Below are 21,630 nucleotides of genomic sequence, written 5' to 3' on the forward strand. Positions count from 1 at the left end.
CACTGAAGCAGAGTCTAGTCTGCCTGTAGTCCCCTGGTAGGGTTTCCCCTCTTTGCCCTGTCCATGAAATAATATTTGGGCTGAATATTTAAGCCTAATACTCACTCAAACACTAATCTCCAACTGGATATCCTCCAAGCTGGTTTTGACCACAACAGCCTTAATATTTCTGATACATACAGAGGATAATGGGCTGTGAAAAGCTGAATGCAGGCAGGCACTAAGTGCAAGAAAATAGTTGTAGTGGCAGGAAAATTCACAAGTATATTACATGTTTGCATGCTGAAATTCTAGATTCAAATCCTGGCATCTTACAGGAGAATCTGGGAAATAAATTCTGCCTGAAAGCCCAAAGAACCACTGAAAGATCACTGAGCTAATTGTCTAAGTCAACAGAAGGCAGCTTTGTCTACAATGTAGGAATAGTTTGGGCTTCTACTATTCATACCTCCGTCCAATGATGGAGAGCAGGAAAATAACTTTGGATTTGGTCTAGCATATCTTGGTTGCTTACTTAAAACCCTTCAGTATGAATTGGCTTAGAATCAGCTGCAACATGAGTGGATTTTTGGAAAGCATCCAGTTTAATGTGCTTTTAATATCTATGTGAAAGTAAACTCAGAGGTTCTTTAAAATTATGCTTAGTCAATTGAAGACTGCAAAGCCCATAGCAATAAAATTTCTAACACCCTATTCTTATTGTGACTGCTCTCATTTGTTATAAAAATAAGGGACATGTGGATATTTCAATCACATCGATTAACAGTCATCTTGTCTTTATTGTGTTGTGGTCAAACATTCAAGTACCATGAATCATACGTTTCAAATCTTGACACTTCCTTTCTGAAGTATCAGGGGGAAAAGTGAAACCCAAATTATATAAAATCTCTGAATGTTCTGTTTCCATTAATCTGTTCAGCCTGGAAATACAACTTCAGATGTTTGGGATTATCATCCGCCTTTTGATGGGCATTTTTCCCCAACAGGCTAGTTTTACTAGGGGTAGAACAGCTGTGATAAATTATATCTAGCACAAACTTCAGGTATTAGATTTTATATAACCTTACAAACTAAAATTTGTGGTTAGTATTAAACATGGAGAAGAACAAAGAATGGCATAATCGGGGAAGGTATAAAACCTTTGGTTCACACCAAAGTCAAGAATGATATGCATTTTAAGACACAAAGTGTACACATTCATATAGATCAGCTTTTCTCAACTTGGTGCCCTCCAGATGTGTGGAGATAAATTTTTGCATCACCATGGCAAGGTTGGGAAATGCTGATATAATACCACATACCTAGTGGTGACAAAGATCTTTGGTTTGACTGAGAGAAAGAGATTACTGTGGCTCTGATTTCAAGTATAATAGGTGAGACTTTGGAATGTATGTCTCAGTTACTGTTCTTATTCTCAGTGGTGCTCATCTGCAACAAGTAGTCTAACAAGCCATGGTTGTACTTCTCAAAACCTCTCAATATGGCCATTATTGTCATGGGTTATTATCTAGTTCAGTGTTTCTCATCCGTAGCCATTTTAACATGTGTGGACTTCAACTCCCAGAATACCAGAATACAATTCTGGGAGTTGAAGTCCACACATCTTAAAAAGGCTAAGGTTGAGAAACACTGATCTAGTTATTTAAAGGTCTCTCTAGTCATCTCTTCTCTCCATTCCTCTGTAGCTGCATCTGTTTAGATACCTACACCAATATTTCTTGACATGGGTGGTTTCTTCCAGATTATCTCATCATTCTGCTCTTTAATAGCCCACTTGGATGACTCCTCTTCCAAAGAGGAAGGGGAGAAGCAAGAGATGGTAAAGATCCTGAGGAGCCTGATCCTTTGAAGCCCAGGCTTAGCACTGAGATCTTAGAAGAACCATCCTCTGGTATCCTATCGAACACTGGCTTCTGACCCTTACAAAGGGCAAGAGCATGGTCATCTCCATGCAGAGAAATGAACTGATAAAGCTGCTTAAAAGGGCCCATAGGGGCAATGCCCTGCTTGGGAGGAAAGTCTATTTGTAAATCCCAAGTACCCTCAAATACCTGTAGATTCATTGAGGTGTAGGCCAGGAACTGAAAGAAGGAAAGCAAAAGGCAACAGTGATAGGGGGAGATATGCCCAATTAAATGCAAAATTCCAGAGGTTAGCCAGAAGAGATAAGGAATTATTTTTAAACCAGCAATGCGCGGAAGTGGAAGAAGACAATAGAATAGGAAGGACAAGAGACCTCTTCCAGAAAATTAGAAACATTGGAGGTAAATTCCAGGCAAAAATGGGTATGATCAAAAACAAAGATGGCAAGGACCTAACAGAAGAAGAAGAGATCAAGAAAAGGTGGCAAGAATATACAGAAGACCTGTATAGGAAGGATAACAATACCGGGGATAGCTTTGACGGTGTGGTCAGTGAGCTAGAGCCAGACATCCTGAAGAGTGAGGTTGAGTGGGCCTTAAGAAGCATTGCTAATAACAAGGCAACAGGAGACGACGGCATCCCAGCTGAACTGTTCAAAATCTTGCAAGATGATGCTGTCAAGGTAATGCATGCTATATGCCAGCAAATTTGGAAAACACAAGAATGGCCATCAGACTGGAAAAAATCAACTTATATCCCCATACCAAAAAAGGGAAACACTAAAGAATGTTCAAACTATCGAACAGTGGCACTCATTTCACATGCCAGTAAGGTAATGCTCAAGATCCTGCAAGGTAGACTTCAGCAGTTCATGGAGCGAGAATTGCCAGATGTACAAGCTGGGTTTAGAAAAGGCAGAGGAACTAGAGACCAAATTGCCAATATCTGCTGGATAATGGAAAAAGCCAGGGAGTTTCAGAAAAACATCTATTTCTGTTTTATTGACTATTCTAAAGCCTTTGACTGTGTGGACCATAACAAATTGTGGCAAGTTCTTAGTGGTATGGGGATACCAAGTCATCTTGTCTGCCTCCTGAAGAATCTGTATAACGACCAAGTAGCAACAGTAAGAACAGACCACGGAACAACAGACTGGTTTAAGATTGGGAAAGGAGTACGGCAGGGCTGTATCCTCTCACCCTACCTATTCAACTTGTACGCAGAACACATCATGCGACAAGCTGGCCTTGAGGAATCCAAGGCTGGAGTTAAAATCTCTGGAAGAAACATTAACAATCTCAGATATGCAGATGATACCACTTTGATGGCTGAAAGCGAAGAGGAACTGAGGAGCCTTATGATGAAGGTGAAAGAAGAAAGTGCAAAAGCTGGTTTGCAGCTAAACCTCAAAAAAACCAAGATTATGGCAACCAGCTTGATTGATAACTGGCAAATAGAGGGAGAAAATGTAGAAGCAGTGAAAGACTTTGTATTCCTAGGTGCGAAGATTACTGCAGATGCTGACTGCAGTCAGGAAATCAGAAGACGCTTAATCCTTGGAAGAAGAGCAATGACAAATCTCGATAAAATAGTTAAGAGCAGAGACATCACACTGACAACAAAGGTCCGCATAGTTAAAGCAATGGTGTTCCCCGTAGTAACATATGGCTGCGAGAGCTGGACCATAAGGAAGGCTGAGCGAAGGAAGATAGATGCTTTTGAACTGTGGTGTTGGAGGAAAATTCTGAGAGTGCCTTGGACTGCAAGAAGATCAAACCAGTCCATCCTCCAGGAAATAAAGCCAGACTGCTCACTTGAGGGCATGATATTAAAGGCAAAACTGAAATACTTTGGCCACATAATGAGAAGACAGGACACCCTGGAGAAGATGCTGATGCTAGGGAGAGTGGAAGGCAAAAGGAAGAGGGGCCGACCAAGGGCAAGGTGGATGGATGATATTCTAGAGGTGATGGAATCGTCCCTGAGGGAGCTGGGGGTGTTGACGACCGACAGGAAGCTCTGGCGTGGGCTGGTCCATGAAGTCACGAAGAGTCGGAAGCGACTAAACGAATAAACAACAACAATGCTATTGTAGTCAGCAATATGGACTACACCTGAATGTGAAGAAGATGAAGATTCTCACAAATGGACCAATAAACAATGTCACAATAAATGGAGAAGAAATTGAAATTGTCAATGATTTCATTCTACTTGGATCAACAATCAATGCCAAGGGAAGTAGTAATCAAGAAATCAAACGACGTATTGCGCTGGGAAAATCTGCCATCAAAGATCTATCTAAAGTTTTCAGAAGTAAAGACATACGTTTAAAAACAAAGGTGCATCTGACTCACGCCATGGTCTTCTCAATTGCCACATATGCCTGTGAAAGTTGGACATTAAAAAAGGAAGATAGAAGAATTGATGCATTTGCATTGTGGTGTTGGCGAAGATTATTGAAAATACCATGGACTGCCAGAAGAACAAACAAATCTGTTTTAGAAGAAATACAACCAGAATGTTCCCTAGAGGGGAAGATAACTAGGCTTAGACACTCATACTTTAGGCACATTGTCAGGAAAGACCGATCGCTTGAAAAGGACATCATGTTTGGTAAAGTCAAGGGCCAGCGGAAAAGAGGAAGACCTTCAGTGCGATGGATTGATACAATCACAGCAACAACGGATGCAAACATTGGAACAGTCAGGCATGTGGTACAAGACCGAACAGCATTTCGTTCTGTTATACATAGGGTTGCCATGAGTCGTAAACGACTGAACAGCAACTAACAACAACATGCTATTGTCAGTTTTAAGTACTCTCTGCTGGTTTTTTGATCCTGCATGATACCTCTTGCTCTTTAATATGGATCCTGGAACAGAGATTTGGGACCCGTTCTCCATCTGCCACAGGTTTATCACAACTGTCAGTTACTGGGTATGGGTAATCTTCAAGCTTATGCCTAGAACTGTATATGCAGCCCAGCAATCTCCCAGTTTTGCAGAGAGAGAGAAAGAGAGAGAGAGAGGGAGGGAGGGAGGGAGGGAGAGATTTAGTAATTAACATTATGTTCTATGCAGGGCAATATCTCATGCATGGCATTAAGCAAAACTCAGGGTGCACAAATCAGGGGAAACACATGACCTTGAACAGCTCAGACAAACATTTAAATCCAGGTTACAGCTGACTGGAATCCTGAGGTCTAGCTGGCACCAGTCCAGTTCAAAAACTGTTCCAGCCACCCTATACTTTATAACATTGTAAAGCCCATATTGTTTGAAACATGTTATAGTACCTTTTTTTAAACACAAAAGCTGGCATGTTCCCAAAACCATCTCAAATGGTCCAAAACTATCAGCAGCCACCCACCTTCCTGTCCATTACCATCTGATTAATGATATTCCACCATCGGGGTCCATCATTAAGAATATCTATGCTGTGGGGTTTCTACCTAAATAAGAATATTGAGACTTGTAAATTGTCTGTATGGCTTGCAGCTGTGTTTTATATAGAAGTGTCTCTTTTAGGCTGCAGGGATTCAAGAAAAAAGGCAGGGTGTGAATGTGTGAGCAGGAACATCTCTCCTCCCCCACCTGCTTTGCTACCCCCTCTTCTGCCTACCAGTAGGTCAGGGCTAGCAAAAAGAAGTAAATGGTAGCTAAAACTCAGACAGGCAGGAAACGTCCTTAATATGCTATTAAATTTAGCAATCTTGGCACATGCAGATACAGGAAAGTTTTCTGAAGCTTTGATGGAAATCATCTCTAAGGAAAGAGAACTATATCTCCTCTAAGATGGCTAAACCATCTGTAGACATACATAGACAGCAAGGATAGAGGTTTGCCGCACTGCTATTTCTGAAATCACCAAATTTATATACTCTTTTTTTTTCCTCTCTTGCAACCATGTTCTGTGGTTGGGTTGGGCATGAGAGGAATTGAATGTTTCTGCTTCCCTGAAACTTGAAACATGCTGAGAAAGGGAGAAACCCCCATTTTCATGACTTCTTCTCATGACTGACAGTTTTTCTTTATGGCAGCTGTCCAAAGGTACAGGTAGCATCAGGGCCACATAGATGGACCCCGAGGTGGCCTATAGGCAACTAGTCACTCTTTTCTAACCAGCATATGTCATGGAGAGTCTTTGACTTCCGTGAGATGTTACAGAGAAAGTTTTATATACTAGTGACTCAACTTTTTAGAAGATCTTTAATTTTTTTTTCTTTAAAGTGCACAATCCAAGAAAGTCTGACTAACTCTGTCCTGCCACGTACCATGTGTAGCAGGGATTCCGCCTAGCTTTTGATGTACCCACAGAAACTACCAATTCACCTCAGAAACAGCAAAAAATTGTGGGTCAATGCCCTGTGCGATGATGACCTTGGCTGGGGCTAACCAAACAAAATGGTCCCCAGCTCCTGGAGTTGATGCCATTGTGGTAAACAGATTCTGGGCCAACAGGGCAAGGTTTCAGGATGCCCTGGCACAGGAAAATGAGGTAGGCCTAGGACGCAGCATTCTTCTCACCAGCTATATTTTCTAAGGACAACCTGGCAACTTTAGGACAACTTTGGGTGTGACAACCAATTCTGTGTGTCAGCATGGTTTTCCACCAAGGTTACTTTTCCCCCTTAGTGGCATATGTAGCCATTTAAAATAAATTACAGCCAATTACTATATAATTGATAATAGGGATCAGTTGTTAGACACTTGTTCATAGTTCAGGATAATGCAGGAAAGTTGGAGTATAAGAGGTTGAAGTAAGTTATTATAAAAGATATATTTTATATAGAGCCTATTTGAACTGCACTTATTAGAATTGTATAGACTTTCCCCATGTGGATTATGGAATGTCCCATGGAGTTGCTTTGTCATGTCTTCCACTCCTTCTGAGTTTTGGTTTAACTGGAATAGATTCTAAAATAAATTTCAGATCTGGAGTATGCATTGTTTACCATAATGTTCAGGTCTTTCAATTCACTTGCATTTTCCACTTTCTACATTACCCATTCTTCACTGATTAAAATAGTGCAAGAGAGATATCATGATGTATAAACATAAGCTTTGATCAAAAAATTTTATGAGACATACCTTGTTGCGGTACTGGAGCTTGAGCACCTCAATGATGCCATGAGCTAAACCGTGAAGGGCCACCCAAGACGGGAAGGTCATGACAGAGAGGTCAGACTAAATGCGATCCCTGGGGAAGGTAATGGCAACCCACCCCAGTATTCTTGTCGTGAAAACTAAATGGATCAGTACAACCAGAGATATGTCAGTATACCATCGGAAGATGAGACTCCCAGGTCGGAAGATGGTCAAAATGCTACTGGGGAGGAACAGAGGATGAGTTCAACTAGCCCCAGACGTGATGACGCAGCTAGCTCAAAGCCGAAAGGACGGCTAGCGGCCGACGGTGCTGGTGGTAAAGGGTGAATCCGATGTTCTAAGGATCAACACACCATTGGAACCTGGAATGTAAGATCTATGAGCCAGGGCAAATTGGATGTGGTTATTGGTGAGATGTCAAGATTAAAGATAGACGTTTTTGGGCGTCAGTGAACTGAAATGGACTGGAATGGGCCACTTCACATCAAATGACCACCAGATCTATTACTGTGGACAAGAGGACCACAGAAGAAATGGAGTAGCCTTCATAATTAATAGTAAAGTGGCTAAAGCAGTGCTTGGACACAATCCAAAAAACAATAGAATGATCTCAATTCGAATTCAGGGCAAGCCATCTAACATCACAGTGATCCAAATATACGCCCCAACCACAGATGCTGAAGAAGCTGAAGTAGAGCAGTTCTATGAGGATCTGCAGCACCTACTGGACAACACGCCTAAAAGAGACATTATTTTCAGGGGAAGTCTCTCTGAAACTTCAAGAGCTTTTGAAAGACCAAAAAATCTGATCTGTCCATTAGCAAAGCAAGAGACAGATGGACAGTAGACCTTCTTCCCAAAACAGACAACTAGCCAACTACACAACTCAAGCAGAGCTTTAAAAATGAATGTCAGTTTTGCTATACTTTGGTACCTAGCATTTGGTGGCTTTTCCACAATAAAACTCATGAGAAATTCCTGGCTTCTTGTATGCCTACTTAATAGGTCCCTGTCTATTCTGCTGGGAGAAGACTGACACCTGGCTCATGTTCTTTAAACTGGGTGACTTTCCTCCTCCCTGCCCCCCCCCAAAGCAAACACAGCAAGGCAAGGATAGAGCGGGGTGATGGACCACTGGCTGGAAGCTAATTTTTTCATTTCTTCATTGGTCAGCTGGAGAGTGCTCTGCTTGGCTCATGAAGAAGCCTGAGCATGGCTCTTTGCTTTCAAAAGAATTTGGAGGAAGTGCTTCAGACCTCCCATAGACACAACACCTCCCTGCTGTTTGTTAAAACAGTCTGACTTTTATAGCTGCTGCCTCTTAAACAGATACATTAGTTTTAATTCCTTAAAGCAGCAGCTTCTCCTTCTCCTCCTCCTTCTTTCAAGCTCACGTAGAAGTCTGAAAAAGCTCAAGTTACTGTAATGAACAGCAGAGGGATGCTCACATAGTAGGTCTGAAGCACGTCTTCCTAGTAATTTTCAAACCATTCACAATCCTGGTCTCTGTGAAAATCTGTTAGATTCCTACAATTAAAAGTGCAGTCCAGTCTATGTTTACTGATAGGTAAGCCTCACTTACTTCCAGGTAAGTGAATGTACAATGAAGATTTGCCTTTGAATACTACTTTGAGATAATGTCTGTCTGTCTGTCCATCTACATTTTGGAATTGACAAATCTATCAATTTCAGTTTGTCTCAGTTCACCATTGCTTTATTTATTTTGCTGTTTCCTCATGAGTTGGGAATGATAAAAATAAGTCTACAAGGAAAAATATACATGCTTGTATACATTTCTCTTAATATTCATATTTTGTATTTATTTTTCCCTGTAATAACCAACTCTGCAAAGGATGGCTCTTATTTATTTTACAGTAATTATATGCTACCCCAATTAGTGTAGTGTGTGTATGTGTGTGTGTGCGCGTATAATCATTACATATGTCAATACATTTTGGAAAAAAAATAGTTAAGGACATTAATGTGCTGTTAAATCATATTCCTGAAACATGGGGTTTGTCATCTCATGAAGAGCTTTGCCTCTATCAAGCCAGGGGCACAGCAAAAAAAAGAGGATGATTTTATATAAATGGAATGATATTGATTTTTCAATCAAAATTAATTAATTAATCAATCATCTAAAGTTGTTGAGAGTCAGGCAGCATACAAGTTTAATAAATTGAGTTAATATAATGTTGGCTTCTGGAAGATACTTATACACAGACAGGCATGGCACACATGGGACATAGACACATTTGTGGAGGGGAGGAACCTTTGCATGGCGCATGCATTCACTTTATTACAAAATCTCAATCCTGACCCATTTTGATGAAAACCCACTATTACTGGGAACAGTTACAGGTTTCCCCCCCCCTCCAGATGCTCCTGCAACTATTCCCTAAAGAATTTTTTCCTTGAAATGTATCAGAAGTGGGTTTGCATAATAAAGTATGTGCGCATCACATGCCTTTTTTTTTCTTCAGCTGGTGTTGATAACCTGGAGTGGGCCAAGTGTGGAAACGGTATAGGACTTTTATCTTTGTTTCTATCTACTCCAGCTTTTTCTTTTTTTACCTTTTTTTAAAAATTCAGGGTTGTCTTCCTTCCAAGTAAATACTGTACATTTTTTAACAATATTTTCCCAGATATTATTTCTCTGGTAACTAATTTTTTGTGAGTTCAAGGATGAAAGATGAATACAACGATAATTGTGAATTAATTATTTCATTTGATGTGAGAGAAGAAAGAACTAGGGAATTGTCAATGAAAAGGAAATATGATTCTACCTCAGGAGTCCGTGTGTTTAAAATGACTGAAGTATATATTAAAAAGGATAGAAAAATGAATGAGAATCAGCAGATCTGTGATAATTTTTACAGACCCAGTTTTCAGGGAGTACATTTCATTCATTCATTCATTCATTATTGCAGCACATTAGTATGTGCCATCTTCTTCACTGCTCTCCCTTTCACACACACACACACACACAACCCTTCCTGGGATAATGGTACATTCTAGTAATGCCACTCTAGAGGAAGTCACGTTTCCAATGCAAAAGGCTTGTTTAACTCTGCAGACAGTATTTGCTGAGAAACCAGTTAGACTTGTTTGAGATAATTATGCCCATGAACAGAAACAGCTTTCCACTCAGTTTTTGACAGAGTCTTTTCCCTTATGTCTGTAAGTTTCTAGGTTTGCAGTGCACCAGAGCAATGTTCTTTGAAAGGGTTTTAGCTGGCTTTGACATTTACTAGCAAAGCTGGCATACAGGCAGATTCCTGGGGCTGTGCAGCAGGTGCTCCTGAATATACACCATCTCATTTTGATAAAAATGGCCTTTTCCTGCTGCTTCTCCTGTTGCCCCTTTTTCCCAGGTCCTTCAAGAGAGGTAAGAGAACAAGATCATACTGTGAATAGAAAAAGCAAAGCAAAAGTACCTAAACTTCATCATCCTTGTTAGCAAATCTAAATGGTAAAGGAATCTAGGCCAGTCTATTTGGGAGTGGAAAATTAAGCTGGGAGGTGGATTCTTGATGTCTATGATGAGTAGAAGAGTTTGAATTCTAGCAGATAGGTTGGAGGAAGGAACAGCACATGTGATCCTTAATAGTGGGGATTAACAACATGGCACCCTGTAGATGGTTTGGACTACAACACCTACAATGTCTTGCCATTGGCCATATTTCCTGAGTATGTTGGGACACCCCAAGTATCTGGAGGGCACTAGATCATTTATCCTGTCTTATCTGTTTCCACTGTAATGGTTTATAGTATCACTCAACCATTGTTTGTGTATAAAGAGTCCCCCTTTTGGGGGGAGATGGGCGGTAATAGAAATGTGATAGATAGATAGATAGATAGATAGATAGATAGATAGATAGGCTAGCTTCATTACTGATATATACTTTGGCAAAGCAGTAGCTGGAAATCGGTATAAATCATTAGTGTGGAAACAGCCCTCTTGTTTGAATTCACTCCTACCATCCCTGACAATTATCCACGTTGGCTGGGACTGATGGGAACTGGAATCCAAAACCTCCTGAAGCCCTGTAAGAGAGCCATGTGTCTTGCATAAATTCACAATTAGTAGGAGAGAGAGAAAATGAAGGTGCAGGTTACGTGTCTTTTATATGGTAGTTTCAAATTGTATGACTATATAATTTGCATCATTATCTTATAGTAATGTATGCAGTAGCAGTAGTATCTTCTGCTTTTCTTTTCTATATAATTTGAATAAACTAGACACTATACATTGGGGACATTCTGAGAGTGCCTTGGACTGCAAGAAGATCAAACCAGTCCATCCTCCAGGAAATCAAGCCAGACTGCTCACTTGAGGGAATGATATTAAAGGCAAAACTGAAATACTTTGGCCACATAATGAGAAGACAGGACACCCTGGAGAAGATGCTGATGCTAGGGAGAGTGGAAGGCAAAAGGAAGAGGGGCCGCCCAAGGGCAAGATGGATGGATGATATTCTAGAGGTGACGGACTCGTCCCTGGGGGAGCTGGGGGTGTTGACGACCGACAGGAAGCTCTGGCGTGGGCTGGTCCATGAAGTCACGAAGAGTCGGAAGCGACTAAACGAATAAACAACAAATACATTGGGGACAGGCAACTTGGTGGGCTTTAAATCTTTGGGGCTACTATTCCCACCATCTCTGATTTGGGCTTAGAGATTTGTAGTCCTAACTCTTGAGCACTTTTATTTATTTATTTAATTTAAAGGAGACAGTAATGGCAGCATAGATCAGTGATGATGAATATTGTTGTACTCTTATGCCTTACTTCTTCAGGTTCTTTCAACACATGCCCAGACTGGCCCAGTGAAGCTGTTCTCTGATGCCTCATATTCCTATTGCAATAACACATGCTCCTGCTGTTGCGAAAGGGCAGCAAGTTCTAGGAAGTCACAAAGGGTTAGAGAGAGTGCTAGGACATCACTATGCTTTAGAATCACCATAGGATGCTTTTACTATATGTTATAGCTTAATTTGAGAAAAACATCCACCATACTTTCTTGGTGGTTACCCCAGTCCTTTGGAACTGCCCCCCACGTGAGATCAGAGGGATCCCTAGCCTTTTAGCCTTCCGGAAGACTGTGAAGACATGGTTCTTCCCCCAAGCATTGGGCTAGATGGGGGTTGAGCTGTGAAGATGCTTGGTCTGGCACCTGGGGAAAGGGTACCTTTGTTTTTAACTATGATTTATAGATTATTGTGAGCTGCCTGTTTCGTACTCCTGTTTGTCCGGAAGGTTGCAACCAACATTCCTAAATCAACACTAGGGATTGAATCCCTAAGTCAATCACTTAGGGATTGAATCCCTAAATCAATCCTTTGGGGATTGAATCCCTAAATCAACACTAGGGATTGAATCCCTAAATCAAAGGTCTACGCCTATATAAAACAAGTAGACCCTATTGTCTGACCTCCATTCCAACATGCAGGAGAGACAAAGTCCTGCTTGAACAAAATTCCATGAGCCCAGGATCCCATTTCACCCAATAATTATGAAGTAAATGATTGATTATATAATCTTAAGGGAAACAGCTGAATTTTGCAAAATTTTAGTAATAGTAGATGTAACATACCAGACAATAAGGTATCTAGCTCTCAGAGCGCACAGCCTCTGACTCCAAGGATCGGCAATCCATGAATTAAAAGAGACAATAGAGGAAGAGAAAAAAAATGGGGGGCAGGGTGAATGTATTCGTTTTTAAGCGACCTGCTTTTTTCACAGAGGGAACCTCTGAATGTGCAGCACTCAAGAAAACGTCAAGACATCAGAGATGGTAAAGCTCTGGTTTATTTAAACATTTGGGTTTTGTTTGTATTATAAATGTGCTCAATATTATGAGCAATCGAATTGTGATTAATTATATTTGAAGTTGTGAGAAATCCTTTTGAAAGTGTAGACGGTTTTCCCCACAAATCACAACTTTTAAACTATGGGAATACGTATTTAATTTGTGTCATTTCCCACTCACTCGAATGCTTCTTCCTCCATGATGGTCAAGTCATGTACTGTATTTCAGTGAGATCTTGTTTTGCTGCAGATGCCCACATGTATGAATCAGCCGTTCCAAACAGTGATCCCATAGATGGAAAGTGAGAGCAGATAAGAGTTAGGACAACGAATAGGGAATCGTTCTGCCCAAAGGAGATTCCCATTTTGTTTTTCAGAAACCTTTAAATCTTTTTGAGTACAATGCCTTCTCTCAAGGTCTGACATGTGAAATTAATCCTTTTCAAAATTCCAGGCACTCCTCTAAATTCACTCCAATTCCTCGGCAAAAGTCACATAATCATCATCATGCTCCCAAAGTTGTTGTTTTTTTTAAAAAAAAACAAAAATACAAAAACAAAACTCTTGCTCCCAAATTCCACAGTATGTATACGCTCTAAAAATTTCTGGACCTTTGTTAAAATTAGGTCTGGGAAACTGCATGTATGAAAAGGCCCCAGTGAGTATTAAATCATTTATTTTATGCAACAATTGATGTAAATTACAACACATACTTACATAACGTATAATCCATTATACTCTAAATTATAACAAGAAAGTATGGAAGGAAACATGTTTAATAAAACCAGCTCAGGTTATCTTGGCAAATGCAATCTGCTATTTGCTAAAGATACATCAACCTCTTCAATGAACCTTACATTGTTAATTGACCACCTCTTATCCTTAACATGATCATTCTTTCCATCTCTCTCTCTCTCTCTCTCTCATTCTCTCTCTCTCTCTTTCTCTCTCTTGTTTGAACCACATGGGTGGTGAAAAATGGAGTTTCAGCCTGAATGCTGGTCTGAATCTAATTTGATTTATACTATCATTTGTGGAAACAGGAACAGATTCTTTATCTTCTCCAAAATATTCTAGAATTGAATGTTTTTCCATCTTTCTTGAATGAAAGTTGAATTGTTTTTTTTCCCTCAGAAATGAGATATTTTTAAAATGTTCCCAGAATTAATTCAGCTGTAGAGATGTACAATATAGTGAGGCTGGGGTTTGTAGGCACAATGCTAACTAGATTTCCACTTCCTGCTTGCCTGCCTGCCTGCCTGCCTTGTCAGAGTGTGCTGGAAAGCGTTTGGCCCAAGAGATCAGAAAAATCACACACACCAGACATTTCTATAAAAATAAATGTATTTACAGAAAGCACAAAAACGTATTTTACACGCTGTGCATTCACACACGCTCAGAGAGGACTGGGAGGAACTGCGCTGCAGGGCTACAAAAGCAAAACTAAACAAGCCCAGGCAAGCTGCCCTCCCCCAGGCAATGCAGCTATTAACATCCAAACTGAGGACAATTAAGTTTGACCTCTTCACCCTGCCGATACTTAAGAAAGTACTCAATTACCATGGTAAACTAGTGGCTTGGTCCGAGCAAAAACTAAGAAATGCCAGCCTGCCTGCCTGCCTGCCTGCCTGACATGTGCTGAAAATACTACCAGCAAATGAATGATGTATTCCATGGCTTGGAAAAATGCAATTAGGTTCTACAAGTTTGTTTGATAAAGTTTGTTTGTTTGTTTGTTTATTTATTTATTATTCAAATTTTGCTACTGCCCATCTCCCCCAAAAGGGGGACTCTGGGCGGTTTACAATAAAATCAATAAAATCAAGACTATAATAATAACAATTAACATCTATAAAAACAATTACAGATATAAAATGCAATAAATAAGTATAAAATCCAAGAGGTCAAAAATTCTGATCAGGTGGGAGGGGCTCTCAGGCGCAAACCAACCCCATGGGTGATTGCCCACCTGCCTGCCCCATGCGAGATGGCAGAATCAGGTTTTCAGGGCCCTCCTAAAGGTCGGAAGTGAAGGTGCCTGCCTCACTTCTGAGGGCAAGATGTTCCAAAGGGCGGGGGCAACTGCAGAGAAGGCCCATTTCCTGGACCCCGCCAGATGGAATTCTCTTATCGACGGGTTGTTTTGTCAGAAAAAGTTGCTTTATCGGAATAAGGTGTATGACGGCTGTAAGTTTTCAAAACTGAGTTGAGAGAGTTGGAATGCCAGTTTCCCATTAAAATTAATGGCAGCTGCCTACTGACAGTGCTTGGGATGTACTTGAAAATATCAACCAGCAAAGTCATTGTGCAAAAAGACAAATTATCCTTTCAGCCCAATATCAGTGATATGATGTAGACTTCTCTTTTTAATCCGTTCAATCTTGTCTGATTCCCAGAGACTGCCTGGACAAGTCCCTACAGTTTTCTTGGCAAGGCTTTTCAGAAGTGGGTTGCCATTGCCTGCTTCCTAGGGCTGAGAGAGAGTGACTGGCCCAGGGTCACCCAGCTGACTCACGGCCTCACGGTTTCTAGTCTGGTGCCTTAGCCACTACATCAAACTGGCTCTTGATCTAGACTAGACACTCCCTGAATTATATTGTCCTGATAAAATGCTTTAATTCCTAATGGCCACAACTGGACATATTTTACATCACATGATCATAATAAGCCCTATACTTAAAAGACACTTGCATAACGCCAAGCCCCACAAAATTAATTGGCAGGAGGGCCAACATCATCATATAACAGCTAGGCAAGTGCATACAGGAAAAAAAAAATATGTAGGTGGGATTTTCTACCCTAAATAGAAATGTTCTATCTGATTCTGGGCAGAGAAATGATTGAAAGTTCTATCTCGGAGGAAATGCTCTTGTTTCTATTAATTATTCAGTGACTCTTACTCATTTGTGGTGTTGTATTCTAAGTAGCACTATGGCTTCTATTTTTCTAGTTCATTTCAGCAAGGAGACACCCCTTACCATGAAACGAGTCAATGTACCTGAGATTGATGCCCTGTTCAACAGCATTGCTGAGACTTTCAATGAGCAGCAAGATGATTGCTTGACTCTCCGGGAAGCTATACAGAACTTAAAGAATTCCTATGGCTGTTCACCTGCAAGCAGTCTTTCTGTATGCATAGAGAAGATCTTGCAGGAACATAGTAAGTTGGTGGGCAGTTAATGCTGGAAAACAGTTAGAATTAAAGGAGAAAATGTTGATGTACAGGATTGCCAGCAAGAATACATTTTGACCTCTTGTTCTTGTGGTGCTCAGCCACTCTAAGTCTAATTCATAGAATTGGAACAGGGGCTGATCCAGTCCAAATTCACACCACTTCTCAACACTCCATCATACTCTCTATGTTCAAAACGGAACCAGAGCATACAAATGGAAGACCAAGACTGCAGAGAAAGAATGAGGTTTTGTTCTCTATGGCTGGAGTAAATCCACAACCTACTAGTGTCCATGCATGGCATGAACTGCTGCTTCCTGTATAAATGAATGCTTCATGTACACTGCTGTGCAGTAAAAAGTTGTGCTACCCTGGACAAGTGCATTGTTCCTATGAGAACAAATCAAATCAAATCAACTATCTTTATTACAGTATTTGAAAACAAATCACATTCTGATAATAAATACATGATCTGACAAACTGCTAGGTATTGTGGTGTTGGTAGTTGATAAAAATATGTGGATTTGGAAACATCCACTTCAATCTTACTCCCCACTTAACTGGGGCCATGTTCTGCACCACTGAATAGTTTTTTGCTTTTTAAAAAATGTTTCATTTTTAAAGAAAAGTACATTAAAACATCTACTGCATAAGTTTAAGGGATTAGACTTGTGTGGTGATACTTATGAGGTGGCCAAAAGTATTCAACATTGTTCACGTGTTAATGATGTGGTCCTCCTTTTCAAGAAGTTCTCCCTTCACCAACACTTCCTGGAGTGCCCAGGTAATCATGCAAACTTGCAAGTCAGCCAAACATTGCAGGAAACGCCCTATCAAAGAGAAGGCTTGCATTGGGAAAGTAGATATGTGCAAAAAGTTTTTTTGGCTGGAATGCCCCATCCTGACTTTGGAACACTGTCCAGATCATGAAATGTCTCACTCTGACCCTACTGGAAAAATTCCAAAGTTGAAAAGAACCACTCCCAACTGCAGAATAAACTAATTTAATGTAGAAGTATTTCCAATTAGGTTGAAAGAGCACCAGAACATTTTTTGTAAGTTTGGAACAATAGTCGTTCTGTGGTTGGAGAAGAATATTTTAGGATTAGGATGTTTTGCCCAACAGTAGTTTTGCACGCATTTACAGAAAAGCCATCACTCCCAGAAGCAAAACTTAAGATGTCTTCAAGACAATATATTTTCTTTGAAATAAATTTTGTATAAATCCATCCTTCCATATTGCTTCAGTTCTTTCAGTGATCCAGCTGCTACCACCAGATGCATTCTGAATACAGCACAAATATAGCAGTGAAAAGGATAACCTAATGGATAGCAATGATTTTCTACAGAATTGCACAACCAAAAATCCTGTGCTGTGCATGGCCCTCAAAAGCATTGATGCAACCACAGAGATTCCAATAGAGGTTACCAAGCTGTAATATTGAATGTCACAGGAGAAAAATAATAAAAACATCTGATTGGAAAGAAATCCAACTTATGCACTGCCCAGAATAAGTTTCATTGTGGTGGTATAAAAATATTGTAAGATAAGTAGATAAATACATAACTGTAATTAATTTTAATTAAATTTAAATATCTTGACCCCACCCAGTATTTTTTGGAACATGGCCCCTTTTATTCATCTTGGCCCTCAGGTAAGAAAAAAAACGTGCATCCCTGCTTTATGTGATTGAAAGCTCAATCCTAAAACTTTCATCCCCCAATGAGTTTTTTGGAGGGAAAAATAGCAAAATATCATGCCTTTGTTATTGCTCCTAGACAGATATTTCAGTGTTATTATTTCATAATGATTAATTACATGCTTGGAGATCCAAGATTCTGACTCTTTTTCAGGATTGATCAATTCAGCTTCTCAATTTTCTGCTTCAGTAAATTACCAAGATTCTAAGGATTTTAGATTTCCATTCCCTGGATAAATATTCTACTGCTTGGATTGCATGTTACATTGAAAATTATTCTTTAGATTTACCTTCCTGTGTATTATCCCTTCATGCACCTTTAAATCTAATGTTTCCTATGTAATGCCTGCCTTCCAAAAGAATGCCAGGGAGGCCAACAATAACTCTTCATAAAGAAGAGCCCAGTGTTTGTGAAACCAACAGTAAGAAAAACAGAAATGAGTTCAGAATTTGTTAGAGAGACTTATCTAATATCTTATCATTTTGTGCCGAATGAGTAGCAGGAAAAAAGCCAAGGGATTATCCATTCACAAGAGTGGTTTCACAGAAGAGCATGCCACTGGTGCTATGCCAAGGATTACAAGCAAATGAGTTGGCCAATCATGGATTAATATTACCAAATTACTATATTACATCTCCCCCCCCCCCCGGAATAAATGTATGTATTCACCTGCGTCACTGATAAGTAAAGTGGAAATAATTAGATTTCAGGGCAATGTGATATCTTTGATAGTTGGCTATTATTAGAAGCTTTCCTGGAGTTTAGCTTTCTTGAGACTCAAACGATTAGTCCTGATCACTAATTTGAGATTAACATCTCTTTGTTTTTCAGGTGCTTACAATGTGCAGGTGTGTATGGAAGGATACAGGTTTTGGCTAGATGTGGGAATGCAGGAAGTCCCTGAGAAACTGAAGCAGACTCAGCAGCAGGTGGGGAAACTGAACTTTGCCACCAAAGGAATAGTTAGTACAACAATACAGGAAATGATCCACTCAATTCATCAGAGCCAGGACAATCTGATGGAGAAAGTAAAAGACTCATCACCTGAGTACCTAGACTGGGTACGTCTAGAAAGCAACTTGAAAGAAAATATTGAGAAAATAAATCAAGCACAGAAGTTTTCAGAGCAGTATAAAGAAGAAGCCAACTGTGTGCTGATGGATATGGCAAAATTAGCAAACTTGACTCTGTAAAGATAATGAGCAAGTTGCATTCTGCTTTTCTTACCTGAAAGATTCATCAAGCTGCTTGCAACAGAAAACCCTGCAGAATGTAATTTGGCTACACAAGTTATTTTAAATTTAGATGTTAGAATATACCCAGAAATGTCTTATAGAAATGCCACATGCCTGTGGTCTCCAGAAAATCTTAATGTTTTCTGAACATAAATCTTAAATGTTCAGTAAGTGACAAAAAATAAGTAGCAGATTGGCTCTGGGTAGATGTTGCTTTTCTTATGACATCTGTCTTTAGCAAAGGGTTATTGTTGTTTTTAGTTGCCGTCGAGTCGTTTACGATTCATGGCGACCCTATGTATAACAGAACGAAATGCTGTTCGGTCTTGCGCCATATGGCTGACTGTTCCAATGTTTGCATCCACTGTTGCTGTAACTGTATCAATCCATCGCATTGAAGGTCTTCCTCTTTTCCGCTGGCCCTCGACTTTACCAAACATGATGTCCTTTTCAAATGATCGGTCTTTCCTGACAATGTGCCCAAAGTATGAGAGTCTAAGCCTAGTTATCTTCGCCTCTAGGGAACATTCTGGTTGTATTTCTTCTAAAACTGGTTTGTTTGTTCTTCTGGCAGTCCATGGTATTTTCAATAATCTTCACCAACACCACAATGCAAATGCATCAATTCTTCTTCTATCTTCCTTTTTTAGTGTCCAACTTTCACAGGCATATGTGGCAATTAAGAAGACCATGGCGTGAGTCAGATGCACCTTTGTTTTTAAACTGACGTCTTTACTTCTGAAGGGGGCTCTAAATCCTATTGTTCCAAAGATTGCTCTATATTTAGAGGAAAGAGATGGTCCAATGCCTTCTTGGAAAAAGAGTTTTGTGCCATTGAAGAGCTTTAGTGAAGGAATTCAGCCTAACAATTTGACCAAGGAACCTTCAGTTGCCAAAATAAGGTGTATCATGTTTAAAAAATGGACATGCATAACAATAAAGTTGATTCACAAACACTTTGGAGGTAAAAAGTTTGTATTTCTACAGAATGGACAGGGACCTTCTATAATACACAGAGGCTTTCATATCACATAGTTTCTAATCCAATCAAGCTATTCAAGGCATACCACTTCACACCTCTTTTTATTTTAAGGGAAATGTCTTCTCTAAATCAAGGACTTAAAGGAATTCTTTCATTGAGATTTGAGGTCACACTACCATCAAGAGTGATCTTTCATAATCTACTTCCTCTTCGATAACTTTCTTTTTTGGTTTTGTTTATCTCCTCTCCCAGTCAGCTCTATTTTTATTATTTCTTGAAAATTAAGGGAAGAAGATATTATGAGCCCTTGGTTACTCATTATTACCTTTCTGTGCCTTAATACAGTAAACTTTGAAGACCAAGGTGATGATAGATAGATCTATCGGGGGAAAAAGACTGTAGCAAAATTTGAAAAATAGATGGATGGATGGATGGATGGATAGATATTTGCACTTGGTAGTGTACATTTGGTACCTGGTGTCTGTGGGGGGTAGGAGATGGTAAAAAAAAAGTCAAGATAGTGTCATGGCTGAATAATTGAAGACCCACCCCATTTCACATGCATTGACATACTTTTATCTCCTAACTAGTTGTAGGTGATGAAATATGACAGCTGTTGGGTGCTGATAGGAGCCAAACCTATATGGAATCAACAGTACATCTATTAGACATACTTCGATAATTTATTACTCATTGCATAGGATTTTGTTAATTCTTAGGGTCAGTATTAGAAATTAAGTCTAATACAGAGCTAGTGTAATTAAACTACAACGAATGTTGATGTTTTGTCTTCTAAAATAGTAGCCTGTTTGTTGATGATTTTTTTTAAAAAAAAAGTTTTACCAGTAAAAAGGTATTAATGATTTTATTCTGCTTTAAACTAGGACCAAGTCTGAAAATTCTACACATACCTTAATGCTGTATCAGTCATTGATCTAAGAGGAGCTGTTTTATGAAGTTGGAAGGCACCACAATTTGATTCTAGAACTCTATATTGGTGCATTTTTTAAAAAAAAATGCAATCTAAACTGAAAATAAATTTTGGAAAAATCTTAAAAAGAGAAGATAATCTGGTGACGTTGGTCCTGAACAAAATTCCTAGATATTTGGGTGAAAATGAGAATGTCAGAATAAGTATCACAAAACAACCTTTGTATACTTAGCCAGAAAGTCTGTGATACTGAGCACTCAGATGATATATATCAAGTGCTACTGAATTGATTTAGTTTGTTTAGTGGAATAGTTTATAAACTAATACTATCAGTTAACCCAAAGAATTGTAACTTATTATTGCATATGATGGTATAGGCAGCAGTCACATAACAGCATGGAGAAACCTGGTATATATCTGCCGACATTAAATGTGAATAGGGCGAATTTTTTCTCTCAAACCACACAGCAAGCAATGTAGCAGTACTTGTACATGAAAACAATACCTTTGATGGAATACTTATGAGGTATTCGTTTTCAGTGTCTGAGAATTTTCACATCCTCAGAGAAGTCTATAATTACCCACAGGCACACCACAAACCTCATAATCATTACGTATTTGACTCAGTCCAGTGCTTCCAGACATTTCTTAATGTACAGTATGTACATCATGGAATCACTAAGATGCCCATTCTGGTTTTCTTTCAGGAGCAAATATTTTCATACTAAAGGAAGAGCTCAGTTCTTCGGCATCCTCTGTCTGTCTGTCTCTGGGTTTAAAGCATGTCTGCTGAATGCAATTTTTCAAAGTGGATCTCACTATGCATCCT

The 21,630-nt window shown here is 39.6% G+C and overlaps 1 protein-coding gene across 1 annotated transcript; it reads left to right on the plus strand.

The window, feature by feature from the left end:
- The first annotated feature begins 10,157 nt into the window (after positions 1 to 10,157).
- On the plus strand, positions 10,158 to 19,128 carry LOC134492367 (uncharacterized). The gene is made up of 4 exons (XM_063296537.1): positions 10,158 to 10,359; positions 12,715 to 12,766; positions 15,731 to 15,940; positions 18,485 to 19,128. The coding sequence occupies exons 1-4, from the start codon at positions 10,303 to 10,305 to the stop codon at positions 18,844 to 18,846; spliced, it is 681 nt and encodes a 226-aa protein (XP_063152607.1). The 5' UTR covers positions 10,158 to 10,302; the 3' UTR covers positions 18,847 to 19,128.
- The last annotated feature ends 2,502 nt before the right edge of the window (positions 19,129 to 21,630 follow it).

Source organism: Candoia aspera, chromosome 2 (assembly GCF_035149785.1).
Source record: "Candoia aspera isolate rCanAsp1 chromosome 2, rCanAsp1.hap2, whole genome shotgun sequence".
Lineage (NCBI taxonomy): Eukaryota > Metazoa > Chordata > Lepidosauria > Squamata > Boidae > Candoia > Candoia aspera.